A 17,785-nucleotide genomic window follows, 5' to 3' on the forward strand; every position below is an offset into this window, starting at 1 on the left:
CCAGAATAGTTAACATTATGATCAATTTAAATTAACTAATAACATTATACCAGTAGAATGATTAAACTATGTTAGGCTAAAATAAAAAAAAATTTAAATCCTCAAATTTAGTATAGTAAAAGTACCAAAACCATAATTTAACCCTTTTTTGTATGTAATCAAATTGTTGGCCAAGTTGAGCTTTGAGCATCTTTGAGCAAAGCCGAAAGCAATTGGCAAACACAATTGGGAGATTAAAAAAATCCAATAGCAAAACAAAAGAAACCTAATAATGGAGATGGGTATATACTTTACCCTTACATCACTATTTTGGTGCCACCTTTTTTATATACACACATTATATATATATGTATATATACACCATGCAGTTATTTAAGTAGACTTTGATTGAATCATAAGGGTTCCAAATTTCTTAAACAATTGTAAAATTAGTTTCAAGGTCTTTTTGTGCGTGTTAATGGCAGGACCAGAATCAACAACCAAAACAACCACTGTCATCACCAACACCGACAACACCACCACCACCATGGCTCAACCACTAACCAAACCAACTCGAAGGTTCGTTGGTGTAAGGCAAAGGCCATCGGGACGATGGGTGGCGGAGATAAAAGACTCATCTCAACGTGTTAGATTATGGCTAGGCACTTACGACACTCCTGAAGAAGCTGCTCGAGCTTACGACGAAGCAGCTCGTGCTCTCCGTGGTGAAAATGCTCGAACCAACTTTGCATCGGTTAACAACTCGTCGACACAACCGGTTATTTCCGGTTCTAACGGCCGACAACACGGACTAAGCGCGTTCTCGTCGTTGAAAGCTAAGTTGAGCAAGAACTTACAAAGCATCATGGCTAGGAATGGTGAGAACAAGTCGACGAAAAGTAGGGTGAGTGATCATTTTACTTTCGCTAGCATATTCCATTTTAGAAACAACCAGTACCACACTAACCAGGACCAGAATATACACAAAGTGGTACAACCGAGTATAGTTGTACCACGTATAGGAAACGAACCACCGCCGCCGCCGCCACCACAACCACCGTTGTCTTGGGATAGTTCTAGTGTTTCGGATTGTAGTAATGAGTGGATCGGGTTTCGACAACTTGGGTTGGATTCGGATGGGTCGGATATTGGTGAAGTTAGCTTTCGTGATCATCATGGATTTAGTGATGAAATGATGGGGTGGATTGATAGTCCAGATCATCATCATAATAATATTAGTTTGAGATTAATTAGTGGTGATTATGATGATGATAATCATGGTTCGAGGAGCAAGAGGTTTAAAGTTTCTTCATCTGTTGTGGTTCCTCCAACTTTTAGTGGATCAAGTTATCATAATTAAAAAAAAGGTTTTTAAGTTAATTAAAGTTTGTATAGTTGCCTTAAATTAAAAAACATGGATGATGGGATTAATTATCCAAATGAAGCTTTTTTATATAACACAAGAAGGGTTATAGTGTGGTTTGAATATAGCTGGAAAAAAAAGGGGGCTAATTAGGGCCTAAGGCCTTGTCAAATGGCATTGTAACAATTCTAGTTTAGTGCAAAAACCAATCATAAGTGAAGTGATCTTCTTGTAATAAATCAAGTTTGCAATGAAACTTTTCTGTGATCATGGTTTTTTTCTTTAATCCTTTAGTATTCGGTGGTTACATTTGGCTCCGACTAAATCTAGAGTTGAGTCAAATTAAAATCCTAAATCCAACATTGTTTTTTCCAGGGATGAAGCTAGATTTTTTTTTGGAGGGCTGAATTTGAATTATAAACCTTTTAGAAAGCTAAAAATGTAATTTTATCATTGTATTAATGTAAACTTTTACAAATTTCAAGGGATTAAACTATAATTTTTAAATTTTTAGAGAGAGCATAATTGAATTTTAAAATTTAATAAGGGCTGAAATATAATTTTACCATTAAATTATCTTTAAACTTTGCAAATTTGTAAATACTAAAGAGACTAAAAAAAATTTATTTTGGGGCAGAGTCCCTGCCTATCCTCTAGCTTCGCCCTTAATTTTTCTTATCTCCTAAACTTGAATCGAAAACCTAATATTAATAATGTTCATGTGATTATTGCATTCAAAATCGATAAGATAAAAGTATACATGTTGAGTATGGGTCATGTCAGCTTTTGCTAACATACCCATTTTCTTGTATGTTAAGCTCAAATGCCACGTTTGGTTATTAATGTAATAATATAAAGAAAAAGTTTATTTAGTACACATTTATTGTAATAGTTTGATATAGAATAAAGAACAGTTCGTATAAATTTAAACTTGAAATTAAAAATATGAGTAAAAATGTTTATAAAAGATGTTGAGGCAAGATGACTCAAAGTTTCTGAAAGAAAATCTTCAAATTTGTCAATGTGTTGTTTTATTGAAGATATTTTGGTTCATCTATAAAAACCAATCATTATCATTTGAAGATTGGATTGGATTATTGTAATTGATTAAGTCCTTAGAATGTGAAGATATAATCGAGATAATATTTTTTATTTTGGATAGCATATCTTTGAGTGATTTTATTTTGACTGTCGTTGATGTAATAGCTATTTTGAATGAGTTACTTTGTCTTCACTTAGATTCTATGTTAGCAAGCCGAAATTGAATATAAGCTTGGATGTGTGAAAGCATATCAAGTGCATTCTAATCTGTTTATTCAAGGAACTGTTTTGTGAGAGAATGCAAACAATTATTATAAATATTGTTGAGTGTTTACTACCCAAGTTCTTAGGGAGAAGATTTGAAAATGAGTGTTCTAGTCTTTAGGTACAAAGGTGAGATCTCTATACTTGGAGAGTGATAGAGTGTGAATCACTTGTTATATTGTGGATTAAAGATAGTGAAATTACCCACTGAGCTAAGCTTCGCGGACACAAGGAAATTGAACTGCGTAAACAAGTCTTCGTGTTCTTTGAGTTTTTGCTTGCATAGTGCGAAACCGTAGTGACAACTGCAATCTGACACTCCATCTCTATTTTCATTTTAAGCAAATAGACAACTTAAGATAGCAACAACAAAAAAATCTTCTCTAAAATAAGCAAGAAATATTTATTCTCTTTTCCAAAAACAAGTCATATAGATGGTTAAAAATTAGAAAATGAAATTAATTTAATGTTAACTCGTATAATAAAACATGATGAAAAAATAATACTCTTAACGTATTTATTAAATTTATATTATTTTTTACATCGTATCTTGATTGATATAATATTTTAATCACTTTGTTATATTAGATTAGTAACATGTTTAAAATTATCAAGTGCCTGACTTTACCAATTCTTATTGCATGCCTGTAATAAATTATCTAAGGGCTAAGAACATTATTAAGAAAACAACAAAAAGGACAAATCAACAGCATGCTGTGTTGCTTTGAGGTTAATTTCACCTCATATACATGGATGGGTCTGTCAGTCTTAATCACTCTAATTAATCTCTAGCTAAAAACAATGGCTTAAATGGTAAATTTAAAAAAAAACATATTAAGGTTGTCAATTATTAAGTTTTGTAATTAGATTCAACATGGTATTATATTTGCAGTTATCTAGTAATAGATATTTCTTTGTTTGAGGAAAGAGATCATCACTAGGTTAAAAAAAATCATATTTATTTATTTTGTAGTTATCTTGTGAATGTTTTTTTTTAATTGAATTGAATTAGTCAATTGGATTAGAAATTAAAAATTGATTAATAGATAAGTTCGAATATAAAAATTGAACCAATTTTTGAGTAAATAGCTCAAACCCAGTAAAAAATCAAAAATCGGATAAAAAAACAACAGTTGGACTAATTAAATCGATATTTTAAATTTTTTATTTTGTTATTAACTTGCATAATTTTTAATTATTTTTAATTATTGTTTAATAGACGATCAAACCGGTTGAACTAGGAATCCGGTGGTTTGACTGATTCAACCACTAGCTCAGTAATTAAACATTGGTTGATGCGTGGTTTTGGAGTGAGTGGTTTATGGTGATTCCACATCGTGAGTGTGCTGAGAACTAGTATTGGAGTTGCTTTTGTAGAAGAGGAAGAGTGATGGTGAAGGGTAATAGTTGTTAGGTTTTGTAACATCGATTTTGGGCTTAGTCAGAACAGTGGTTTCGGGACCACAAATTCGATGACGAAAATTTTATTTTTATTATATTTTTATGGTCTACGATTTCACTAAATGATTTCGTGAAAATTTCGTTAGAAAATTTCGACGTTTAGGCACTCAATTTAGTAAAAAGAACTAAATTGTAAAAAGTGCAAAAGTTGAGTTTTACATGTTAGAGGTGTCTAATTTTCATGAAATTTTAAATGGGAGGTCCTTAAATGACAATTAAACCATTGTATAACTTTTTGGACAAAAATGGCCTTGGTTGGGTAAAATTTGAAAGAATAGTAAAAAGGGCATTTTGGTCATTTAGGGGTAAAATGAATTAAAAGACAAATTTTAAACCCCAAATGTGTCCCTTTCTTATTGCTACAGCAGAATGTACCAAGATCAGCCATGGTTAGGGTTTGGCCAAGCTTCCAAGCTTAATAGTAAGTGATTTAGAGCTCCGTTTTTAATGTTCTATGTATTTTTGAAATCCCGGTAACATGATCTGCTCATTTCTACCATTATTTTTAGCTAGGATTTATGTTTAAAAACTTACCCATGAATGATATGCATGTATTTTGATGTTTAATGGTAGAATATGAAGCTTGAAATTGTGCTAAACAACTTTTGCTAAGCGATTTTACGTGAAAACGAGTAAAACGACATAATCGGTAAAAAACCTAATGTTCATAAGTACATGTTAGAATGAGAATTTGGTGTTTCTAATGATCAGCATGTCATAAAACATAAGAAAATAGGAAGAAGTTTAATTTTCGAACCTTAGGGAAAAAGTGCAAATATCAAAAGTTTAGGGGTCAAAATGAAAATTTGTAAAAATATGATTTTTAGACCCATATGAATAGTGTGACTAATTAGTAGGCTAAATATGATATTATAGATCAAGGAAATCGATATTTGGACTTAAATCGAGAAAATACAAGATTATGGACTAGAATGGTAAATTGCCATTTATGGATCCGAGGTAAGTTCGCATGATTTAATAAGCTTATTATTCATGTTATTATTGATATACATGAAATATAATTTGTTATAATTGTATTTAATTTGATGTTAATAGAAATTTGATGGAATATGATATTTAAAAGAAATGGGTGATTACCGAGAATATGAGATCTTGCATATGATTGTCCTGTTTGCATGAGTGGTTGTGCTAAGAGATAGCACATGTACGTACTCGAAACTCATGAGTACATGTTTGACATGTGAAATGAAATGGACTTGTGAAGAGAGTGCAAATGAAATAAGTTTTAGTATTGTTCAATTAATAGACACAAACGGTGATTTGTGGTTGATGAATTGAGATTAAATGAGGAAATCTCGGTTGAACCTTCGGAATGAAAAAAAACATGCTGCTAAGTGGATATACCATGGTTATACGTGTAACGTGGTACTAAGTGGATATACCACGATTACACATATTGATACATGTAACGTGGTGCTAAGTGGATATGCCACGGTTACATATATTGATTCATTAACGTGGTGCTAAGTGGATATACCACGGTTAAACATGTAACGTGGTGCTAAGTGGATATGCCACGGTTATACATGTTAATTTGAAAAGTGGCGCTAAGTGCGTATGCCACAATTACATGTTAGCCCAATAGTGTGGAGCTATGTGTTAAAACCACCAGATATTGTTACTTTCTGAAGTGTTCACCGAAAGAAACAAGTTTGCTAAATGAAATTTAACGTGAAAAAAATGTGGGATAATACCGGAATATGAATATATGAGTTTTGAATTATGAGTTAGATATGTGATTGAATTTTTGATAAGATGAATATGGATAAGTATTATCTTGAAAGTTGATAATAAGAAATTTTAGTGAAGGAATGAAATTTGGGATAAACAGTCTAAAACAGCAGTAGGGGAGTGACTTTGAAAAATCACCAAAAATAGTAGAAGTTGAACTAGAAGTGGAATGAAATATGGGATTAAATCTTATTGAATCTATTTTCATATAAAAGAAATAGAGAAAACAAATGAATTCTGTATTTTGAGATATTTATATTTTTGTAAGACTGGTTCAGACTGATTTCGTGATCCCCTGTTTTGAATTGTAAAAATCATTAAAAATTGTACAAAAATAGTTAAGGAACATAATTTATACGTATTCCTTATTTAATTTATTTTCATAATAAAGAAATAAGAACCTCATTTGAATTTGGTAGCAAAAGATAATTAAATTTTAGTGAAGAGTGGTCGAAGCTGTCAAACAGCAAAACAGGGGAGACTTTTAATAATAAACTGTAATTATTGGCTGGACCAAAAATTATGAAAATTTTATGGTGGAAAGATATATGATTCTACTTTCTGGGAAAATTTACGGATCTTAATTTGAAGTTTCATAGCTCCAGATATAAATGATTTAGTAACTATGACTTAAGAAAACAGCTTAACCAGAACATGTGTAAATGTACAATTGGGATAGTTTTACTATGGAAAGCATGTTAGTAAATTTCTTATTATTTTCATGTGAGCTTACTAAAGCTTACCCCCTCCTTTCCGTTTCTTTTAGTGTTGTCAGGTTAACTCGGGGTTGGAGATCGTCGGAGGCAGCATCACACTATCAAGCCAACACCTTGACACTATAAACACATATGCTAGAATTATCAAGTGAGTGGCATGTATAGGAACCTAGTTTTATAACATGTGTTATTATAATTTGGCCAAATATATTGGTCGTTAGTGAGCTAATGATTCTGACTTATAAATCTACCTATTCATGTTACGTCTGATATTGGTGATGTGCATATGCTTGTTTGCCATGCATAATTGGTAATATGTTATGTGTTGTTGTAAGAATGCCATGCTTGTGTCTTGATTATGAATATATAATTATTCAAATATGCCATGTCAATTGCTATGAAAATGTATAAGTGTATCTATGTAATTAAGGGTGACAATTGGCTTAATAGCCTTGAAATTGACCATACGGCCCAATCTACACGGACGTGTGACTCTCCGAAGCAAGAAAATTAGTTAAGTTGCCCAAAGATTTTCAAAGTTCTTGGTTTAGTCCTGAACCACCCTAATGTATGTAATAGGTTTCGAAGACCTATATAAGGGACGATATGTGTAATATCTTGATTTTGGGCCTAGTCGGAATAGTGGTTTCGTGACCACAAAATCTGAGATAGAAATAATTATTTTATGATTATTTTAAGGTCTATGATATGATTGCATGATTGTGTGAAAATTTCGTGAAGAAATTTTATGCATAAAGTGGTTAAATTGAAATTAGGGACTAAATCGAATAATTTGCAAAACTTGCATTCTAGAAGTTTCTAGTATGAAATTGTTTTGAAATATTAATTAGGAGGTCTTAAATATAAATTTTACCAATTTCTAAGTCTATGGACAAAAATTGGACATGGATGGAATTTTTGGAAAGTTTAGTAGTAAGGGCATTTTGGTCATTTAGGGGTAAAATGAATTAAAATACAAAATTAAAAGCCAATTTTGCTCATCTTCAACCCCATGGCCGAATATAGCAAGGAGAAACCATGGCTAGGGTTTTTCAAGCTTCCAAGCTCGATTGTAAGTCCGTTCTAGCCTCGTTTTAATGATTTTTACGTTTTTGGAGTCCCGGTAGCTCGATTTAGCTTATGCTAGCAATAATTTAACCTAGGGTTTATATTTGGAAAAATACACATAGGTGAAATTTTTGTATTTTGGTGTTTTATGATAGAATATGAGGTTTTAAATTATGTTAGACAACTTGTGTACTCGGTTTTAAGTGAAAACGAGCAAAAGGGCTTAATCGGTAAAAATACCTAATAGTCATAAGTACATGTTAGAGTGAGAATTTGATGTTGCCATAGAAGGGAAAAATAATCAGCATGTCATAAAACATAAGAAAATTGGCTGAAGTTTAATTTACGAGCTTTGGGGCAAAAGTGTAAATATGCAAAAGTTTAGGGGCAAAATTGTAATTTTTCCAAAATATGATTTTGGGTCAATTTGAATAATGTGAGTCCTAATTAGACTATATTTTAAATGATAGAGCAAGGAAAACTAAAATTCGGGCTAAATTAGGGAAAATACCAAGTTGTGGACGAAATGGTAAAAGTAGCCATTTTCGCATACGAGGTAAGTTCATGTGTAAATGTAGTAACATAATTGTCATTTTAAGCAATTTAATGTTGTTTATATGATATGATGCTGATTATTATCATGAAATATTATGCTTTGTGGTTATTTTGAATAATATGTAATTATGTGAATTACTTGATGAGTATGAACTATCACCAAAGTATCAATTTCGATATTCCGTGGAAGATGGCAAAGATGTGTGATCGAGAAAAACGCCCGTTTGAACCTTAGGAATAGATTAGGATACAAGTGACATGTCACTAGGATGTTTGGGCATCCGAACTCGTTGAGTTGAGTCCGAGTTCACTTATGGATGAGAATGTCCGAACTCATTGAGTTGAGTCCGAGTTCGTGAGATGTAACTAGGCATCCGAACTCGTTGAGTTGAGTCCGAGTTCACTCATGGATGCGAACGCCCGAGCTCGTTGAGTTGAGTCTGAGTTCGCTTATGGGCGGGTTACATAGTAGCTTGCTACATATGTGGCACTTATGTGCAAACTTTCCATGTATCCGAATTATATTCCGATGTGTTCAACGGGTAAAGTTCTACTCAAATGGAGGAATACTCAAGATGAAAGGGACGTATTGGTAAGTGTTGTGAAATGAATGCTTTGAACAGGTATGTACTTAACCTTCGGGTTGAAAACTTGATATAACAACAATATGGTAAGATGATAAATGAAAATGTGATATGAATGTCTTGGTGATGATTATGCAAATGATGCTTTATGTTTGCTTATATGGTTATGTTACTTGCTATTTGCATGTGAACTTACTAAGCATTTATGCTTACTCCCTCCTTTTCATTCCTTGTAGTGTTGACAAGCCAGCTCGGAAATCGGGAACGGTCGGAGGCATGCTCACACTATATCCGTATACCATCTTGGCATAATGGCTTGCATATTTTGAGTATGGCATGTATAGCATTATAATCATTTTGTATATATGGTCTTATGATATTGTTATTGAGTGGTATGGAAATGCTTGGTAATGATTAGCCATTGGAATGGCTAATCATGATCATATTTGGTGTTATGTATGCTAAATTACTAGCTAATCCATGGAAAACATGAAATAGGTAAAATTTACCATAAAATAGATTCAGACAGCAGCAGTGACGTGAGTTTGAAAAATTATTAAAAATAGTAGAGATAAAATTAGATGGTGAATAAAATATGGAATCGAAGAATTATGAGTCTATTTTCATATGGATGGAACAAAACAGGTATATGAGTTATATTTTATGAGATGTTTAATTTTTTGTGAAACAGGGCCAGAGTGATTTCTGGATCCCCTGTTCTGACTTTGGAAATTCACCATAAATTTTTCAAAGATAATTAGAAGTTATTATTTATATGTACAGATTCCTTATTGAGTCTATTTTTATTAGAAACAAACGGCATAGTCATTGAAACTCTGTACAGGGAGATATCTGATTTGTAATACACAGAGGTCAGAGCAGTCGAACCTTGAAACAGGGGAGACTTTAACTAATAAACTGTACTAATTTGCTTAACCAAAAATTCTAGGAAAAAATTAGTAAATATATATATAAGTCTAGTTTCATGAAAAATTTACGGAATTGGATTTCGAGTTTCGTAACTCGAGATATGAATTTTTAAGCGACTATGACGCAGATTGTTAGCTTGACTGAAAATTTTAAAAATAAATTGTTTGAGCTGTTTAAGTAATGAATTAAATCTGTTAACACCTCGTGTTCGACTCCGGCGATGGTATCGGGTACGGGGCGTTACAATATGCATGTGTTCGAGATGTTCTAATTTTTGGTGAAATTTTGTGGCCTGGTTTTGCATGTTGTGAATGTTTAAGTCCTGTAATGCCTCAAACCCTATCCCGACATTGGATACGGGTGAGGGGTGTTACAAGTTTGAAGTTCCAAACTTTTTATATAACAACATTTAAGATAATTTTTTATATATATTTCCTAAGTCATTTGGTGAAAATAATTATTATAAATTTTGTTAAACATTTTCAATACATTTCAAAGACTTGTAAAAGTACTCAAAAACATGTTTTAAATGTGTTTCAATTCATCTAAATGCTTTTGAGTCAATCTAAAATATTTTTAAGTGTTTCAAGCTCATTTTATATAAGTCTAGGATGTAGTATTGGTACCTTAACCTAGTTGTATCAATACAACTAAGTTAGAAAGCAAAATTGTGAAACTCTAGGGATTTCTACCCATACAAGTCCACCTCTATCCCTAACCATACAAGTCTACTTCTACCCATACATCTTGTGAGTTTATTGATACAAATCTATGTACAATACTTCCAACAATTAGAAATTATCCCCAACGGTAAAATTTTCCCTTATTATATATACACATCAAAAACACTTCAAGATATAATAGATGAACATCCAAACATAAAAATCAAGAAAAAAGCCTCAAATTCTTCGTTTTTTCATTTTCTCTTGTACACATCTCTTAGGTATTTATTATTAAATCTTTTTATCATTTTTATTTTATTTCTTAACCTTGTGAAAAAGATAAAGATTGCAAACATTATACCTTCTCCTTGAAAAGTATCAATTCAAGTACGGTGAATCAAGAAGTCCTTAGTTGAGGAATACTAAGATAGTGGGATAAGTAATTGGGGCCGACCCACTATAAATCGAAGTGGTAAATTAATATATATATATAATAAGTACTTACAAAATAATCTTATCATATAACATTGTGTTTTGTTGGAAGTGGTGAATTAATTTTCGAAAGCAAATATATAATTGAATTTTATGTTTAATGATTGAGTTTGGTATTTGATTAATAAACTTTTTTTTTGTATTTTCCAACAAGGTAATTAGGAGTTTAGTTGTTTTTTTTTCTAACAATATATAAATAGCTTCAATTACGAGCTAACAATAAAATTAAAGTTGAATAGTAAAATATGTCAATTTATCTGTATTTGATAACATAAAAAATTCTAGTCAGTAATTAAACCTTAATTCAAATCTAATCATTAATTAAACCTCAATGTTTTTACTAATTATAAAAACAATCAAATATGAAATTACATTTTTTAACTTACACCTTTTTAAATCCACGTGTTTGGTTTTGGTAGGTTAAAAATGCCACATAGTTTAAATTTTAGTGTTACTAGCATTTAGAGTCATTTTGTGTATCAGAAGCTCTTACTTGAAAACAAAAAAAAAAAAAGGTGCATGATATATAAGGTACCTCCACGATTACCCTTGTCGATATAGTACCTTCATTGGCGAACTACTCTCGCCAGTCACAATCAACCTGGCCATCGCATCGTATCTTAACATCAGTTCACATTGAACTTAAAAAGAAGACCTGAGCTGCCACTATTAAGAATGTTATATATAACTACTCGAAAATCAGTGATATAAAAAAGTGTAATTTTGAAATTTTGATTTTTAAATTAAGATTCGTAAATATTTTTATTAAATATTTATGGAGTAATGTTAAAAGAGAAGTGGATTTCGATTAGCTAATTTTATCGAATTAATGATATATTCAAATATATATATCAAACCAAATACTTAACATCCTAAAATAATAAATACCAAATGGACTTACCTATTCCAAACACCAAACAAGTTGATTCTTCAAAGACTAATCAACAATTTTAGTTTTTTTCTCGATTACTTCTACTTTGATCTAATTCTTGATCTATACAATTTTTTATACAATTCATTAATACCAAACATTTCCATATTATGTCATGACATGAATGAACCAATATAATCTCATTTTTTATACCCTTAAATTTTTTTCATTTTATTTAATTTAGTCCCTATATTCGAAATAGCCATAACTTCATATTTTTAACCTCGATTTAAAATACGACTTTACATACATTCAGTAGGAACCCTCTACTTTCTATTTCTACCAAAATTTTATAATAGTTTTACATTTTATTCATTTTAATCCCTATGTACAAAACTAACAATTAAACCTTACAATCTAGTCTTTTTTTATCATCTAAGCTTAAAATCTATCAATTTCAAGCCTAATTCCTCAAGAAATCAACAATGGAAACTTTCAAAAACTTTAACAGTTTTACAAATTAGTACATGAGTAACTAAATCAAGCTCCCATGACATCAAATCTATAAAAAATTCAAAGAAAGGACTTATATTTTTACCTTTTATTGATGGTTGAATACTTGAAACCCTTGGATGATTTTTCTCTTTTCTTAACAATGAAGAATCGGTTTTGGAAGTAAGGAGAAGATGAACACATTCTCTTTCTTTTCACTCATTTGTTATTTAAACATGGATTAATGGCTAATTAACTTAATAATTTCATTATTAGTTAACATAATATAATCTTAACATTACTTAATGCAGATAGCCATCATCTCCCACTAACATTTACCTAATAATGGCTTAATTACCATTTTGGATCTTTGTCTAATTGCAATTTAAGTTCCTAAGTCTTTAGCTAATTAAAAATCTATAACAATTGGACTTTTATAATTTAGTCTCTGCACCTAAATTAAGTATTTAATTGACAAAATTCATGGACCAAATATTAATATTCTTTTATGCTAACTCCATAAATATTCATATTTTAATATTTACGGACTCAGTTTATAGAAATGAGGTTTCAGAATCTCATTTTTCGGTAACACTGAATTTTGAGTTGTTACACTAAGCCTTAGATTTTGTACTTATCTTACTTTATTAAAATAAAACTAACAAAACCCAATCTTTTCTCTCTTTTTTTTTTCTTTCACCATGTAATTGAATTCTTAGTGTGAAATTTTTTTGGATAATTTTTACTTTTAGATTTAATTTCTTTTTCTTTTTTTTAGAAAAAATTGGAATAAAAAGTAAGATATTAGGATTACCAAAATTATTTTCAATCATAAAAACAAATACGTAATACACAAATTGATTGATTTTAATAACCCTACTATCTTGCTTTCTATTCCAATTTTTTTCTAAAAATTAATAAGAAAATAAATCTGAAAGTAAAGATTATCCAAGTTCTTTCATCGTCATACTTTAATTACATAGTGCAAAGAAAACAAAGAAGAGAAAGAATGAGTGTTGTTAATTTTATTTTAATAAAGTAAGATAAATAAAAAAAATCCATGATTTATAACTATTTATTTTGTTTTAATGACTAAAATAATTTTGATTCTTGGACATTTTTTCATGATTAATATGTGATGTTGTCATTATAATAATATTTAATTCAATCTATCGAGAATTGTAAATATTGCTATTAGAACAATGTTTTTAATCTAAAAGAAATTATAGTCCAAAAGGGAATTTATAAATCGGTTTTTTATCCAAATATTATAAAATAAAATAAAAATTTTGAAAATGGTATCCCACCCCGATTAATTACGGGAATAGATTATTTTGGGGAGTGGAGAATGGTGCAGAGGCAGCACCACTCATTTTTCTTGATAGTGGCAAAAAGCAGTTAACCAAAAAAATATTATATTGATGGAAGATAACTAATAGGCGGCACCAAAATTACCCGTATAACCTAACACAACCCAAAAATTGATGGTGCTTACCTGACAAGCGGCACCAAAGGAAGCAGTCTCACCTCAGCTTTGTATTTTTTTCTGTTCTTTTTTTTTTAAATAGAAAATATTATTGTTTGTGATTAAACTACAGAAAAAGAAATGTTGAAGGAGCAGGAGGAGAATGGGAATAGCAGTAGCATCTTGTTGGTAGAGCTGCCACTAGGAGAAGCAACGGAAGGATTCGAGCTAGAGAAGGCAATATGCAGCGATGGGTTATTCATGTTGGCCCTTAACCACTGGGATCCAATCTCCCACTCATTCTCTCACCCTTTATGTCTCACTTCTCCTCCTCTTACAGTCAACGTCTGCATCTCTCAACCGCCTATTTTTTCTTCTTCCACTCTTTACCTCCGCATTTACGGTGCATCCTCCCTCTCTCCACCGCACCGCCGCTCTCTTTTAAACCAGGTGTCTAGAATGCTGCGGTTGTCGGAGTCAGAGGAAAACAATGTGAGAGAGTTTCATAGGAAAAAGCATTACAAGAAAAAGAAGAAGCAATTGAGTATTTGAGGAGTTTCAGTGGGAGAGTTTTCAAATCCCCTACTCTGTTTGAAGACATGGTCAAGTGCATTCTTCTTTGTAACTATTAGTATGTACTTTCATATATTATCCCTTTATCACCATTGAATTTTTTGCACTGTCCTTAACCTATTTGATATAATGCCGCTATATACACCTGGGGCCAAATTTAAATAAGCGCACCCCCTGCATTCTATAGGTTTTCAAGAACTTTGAGCATGGCTAAGGCACTTTGTGAGCTTCAGTTTGAAATTCAACACCAAATTTCTAGTTCAAAAGCTGCTGAAGATGATTTCATTCTTAAAACGCCCGTAGGGAAGGAGTCAAAGAGAAATTTGAGGGTGTCTAAAGTTTTCGTGCGTTTAGAAAGCAAATTCACAGAGTCCACAAGTAGATAATTCAACGTCAGAGTCTAAAGAAGAAAAAGAGGAAACATATAATTCAGCGTCAGAGTCTAAAGAAGAAAAAGAGGAAACATTAACACTACTTTAATCATAAATAGCAATATTTTCTATTTTCAAAAAAAGAACAGAAGAAAATACAAAGTAGAGGTGAGACTGCTTCCTTTGGTGTCGCCTGTCAGGTAGGCACTTTTGGTGCTGCCTGTTAGGTAGACACCATCAATTTTTGGGTTGTGTTGGGTTATACGGGTTATTTTGGTGCTGCCTATTAGTTATCGCCTCCATCAATATAATATTATTTTTGGTTAACTGATTTTTGTCATTGTCAGAAAAAATATGTGGTGCCGCCTCTGCACTACCTTTCTTCCCCCAAAATAACCCATTCCCATAATTAATTGGGGTGGGATACTATTTTCGAATTTTTTATTTTATTTTATAATATTTGAGTAAAAAATCCTTATAAATCTCTAAAATATAATTTGATGTTGTAAATAATATATGAAATAATCTTTAAAAAGTAATATATTTACAAAACCCTAGACTTTTTCTTAAAATAAAAAACAAAAAAGCTGCCTTCTTGGATTTGTGGAGCACCCACTTCTTTTGCAGTTTTCTATACAATTAATTGAGTTCTTGCAATTTAATTTTAAAATTTTAAAATTTTAATCGATGTAATCACATCCACTCAATATGATAAAGTTTATTCAATTAAATCTATTTTAATTTTAACTTTGCTTTGATTTCCTTCCAAATATAATAAAAAGTTTATTTAAATTTCAATTAAAAATTAATGAAAATTATACCCAATAAACTATCAACTTAATTCGATTTAGTAAAAAATTATTAACAAATAAATTTGAATCGAGTTTTATTCATCAAAAAAAAAGAACAGAGTTGGTGGGTATATACGAACAAAATTGGAAAACAATAAGAAAAGACAAAAAGAAGAAATTAAAGGAGAAAATGGAGAGGCAAATTCTTGAGTTTTATGGAATAGTCGACAAACGACAGCATCACATCGTGGCTAAACCGACGCTAAAGCCTACCACGCACTATTCACTTTTAAGCATCCTAGGCAAGTTTTTTTTCTTTTTAAATAAAAATTAATCTTAAAATTTTAAAAATTTTTCATTACATGCCTAATTTTTTTAGTCCAATTTAATTTATTTTTATCCCAAATTACGATTCCAACCAATAAAAACACAATATGTAGTTTGTTTTTATTGGACATTATACAATTTTTAAATGAAATGAAATAAAATTGATAGTTTAAGTGTTTAAGTGTAAAAAATGGTATAATTTGAGGTTAATTTTATAATAAAGCCTGATTTAGTGAATATATATAGGTAAAATTTAAGTTTCACGATAATAGTCGATTGAGTTTTAGCTTGATTAGATGAATATTGTTGCAATGTAAGAGGACGTAGGTTCGAATGCGCTGAAGCGTACTATCCTTCTATTTATGGGTTAGAGAGAGATTATGGATAATTCTAGGCATTGTATCAAAAAGAGCATATATAATCAGAACCTATAATGAAATTATTCAAAATTAAATTGAATTAGAGAAATCAAATTTTTATATTTAGACAAAAACTAATAGGATCGTTGTACATTTATTACTTAAATTAAATACATTTAAAAGTAATTTTGTAACGAATACTCTAAATATCTAAATAGGTAGGAATTTTTTAAGGTTTAAATCTAAAATTAAATATTAATTAATGACTTATAACAATATAAACCCTTTGTCTTTTTATAGGGGCAATTACATATCTCGAAAATGATTAATTTTCATGAACCGTAAAACAGATATGAATGATACATTAATTATATAAAAGAAAAATTATGAAACCCTTGTCACAACTAGGTAACACATTCATCAATAAAACATAATAATTGCTAGACTTGTCTATAGTAATGGTTAAAGTTATTATCGTCTGACATTTTGATGACATGAATTTAAATCCTATCATTCCCTCCTTTCCCATTAAAGAAAATAAAACAAAATAGGATAATTTTTTCCAACAAAAAGTCTTTATCGTCCCCACGTCACACAAGGCTGGGAATCCGAATTCGGGTATTCATGATTATCTGATTCGTTTTTTGCAGGTTAGGATAATATTTGTGTTCGGATCTATTTGACGTAAATTTGAAATCAATGCGAATAAATGGCCCAAATACTCATTATTCAAATCTGCATTATTTATTTAGATAATGGGTATGAATTCGGATATCTAAATTCACTTATTACAAAATACTTATAATTGTAATTATACATAAACAACTTTAACATATTCAAATTCAATTTTTTAAAATTTTAAAATTGAAAATTTCAAATATTCAAATATTTAACTAATTATAATATCTAATTTGAATTCGAATTTAATTTATTATAATAAAAAAACTTATAAATAATAAACGAATTTAAAAATTTTAACAAATAGAAATTCAGATAATTTAATAAATACAAATACTTAATCGGCTGTGATTCTTTAAATCACATCAACTAAAACAAAACACAAATTCAAAATTTTCATCCAATCCCAACGGTCGAATCCTCTGAGACCAGCCATAATCACAACCGTACAAGCCATCAAAGTTGCTCGACATTTAGAGATTCATGTCTGAAATATGAATAAACAAAGAGTTAGAAGCATGTTTGGTTTTTTTTAGTTAATATATAATTTCATCCCTAAACTTTTTCATTTGAGCCTAATTGATCTTTAAATTACTTTGGACCTAGTTAGTTTTTGAATTTATATTCTTTCAATCAGAGTAGTATATCTATACACTAATATTATTAATTATACTGACGTGACACTACTACCCAATATAATGTTGTCATATAACAGTCTCTCAGTGTGTGACGTAGTATAGGTAAATTAAAAAAAAAAAAAAACACAAATCATGTTTGCCACTTGCGATTATGAGAGACCATCATGTGACACCAATAGATTGGTTAAAAACGTCAACAAAAAACTAACCGTGTGGACTATGGAGGGACTAATCTGATTGACGGAAGACAAATTCAAATACGGACTAAGCGAAAAAAAAATTTAAAATCAACTATGTAGAAATTTAGGGGCCAAATAATATATTATCCCTTTTTTTAGTATCGTTGCTACAGT

The 17,785-nt window shown here is 30.5% G+C and overlaps 1 protein-coding gene across 1 annotated transcript; it reads left to right on the plus strand.

The window, feature by feature from the left end:
* Positions 1 to 457: 457 nt before the first annotated feature.
* LOC107938580 (ethylene-responsive transcription factor ESR1) lies at positions 458 to 1,339 on the plus strand. Its single transcript, XM_016871795.2, has one exon. The coding sequence runs from the start codon at positions 458 to 460 to the stop codon at positions 1,337 to 1,339; it is 882 nt and encodes a 293-aa protein (XP_016727284.1).
* Positions 1,340 to 17,785: the final 16,446 nt, after the last annotated feature.

Source organism: Gossypium hirsutum, chromosome A12 (assembly GCF_007990345.1).
Source record: "Gossypium hirsutum isolate 1008001.06 chromosome A12, Gossypium_hirsutum_v2.1, whole genome shotgun sequence".
Lineage (NCBI taxonomy): Eukaryota > Viridiplantae > Streptophyta > Magnoliopsida > Malvales > Malvaceae > Gossypium > Gossypium hirsutum.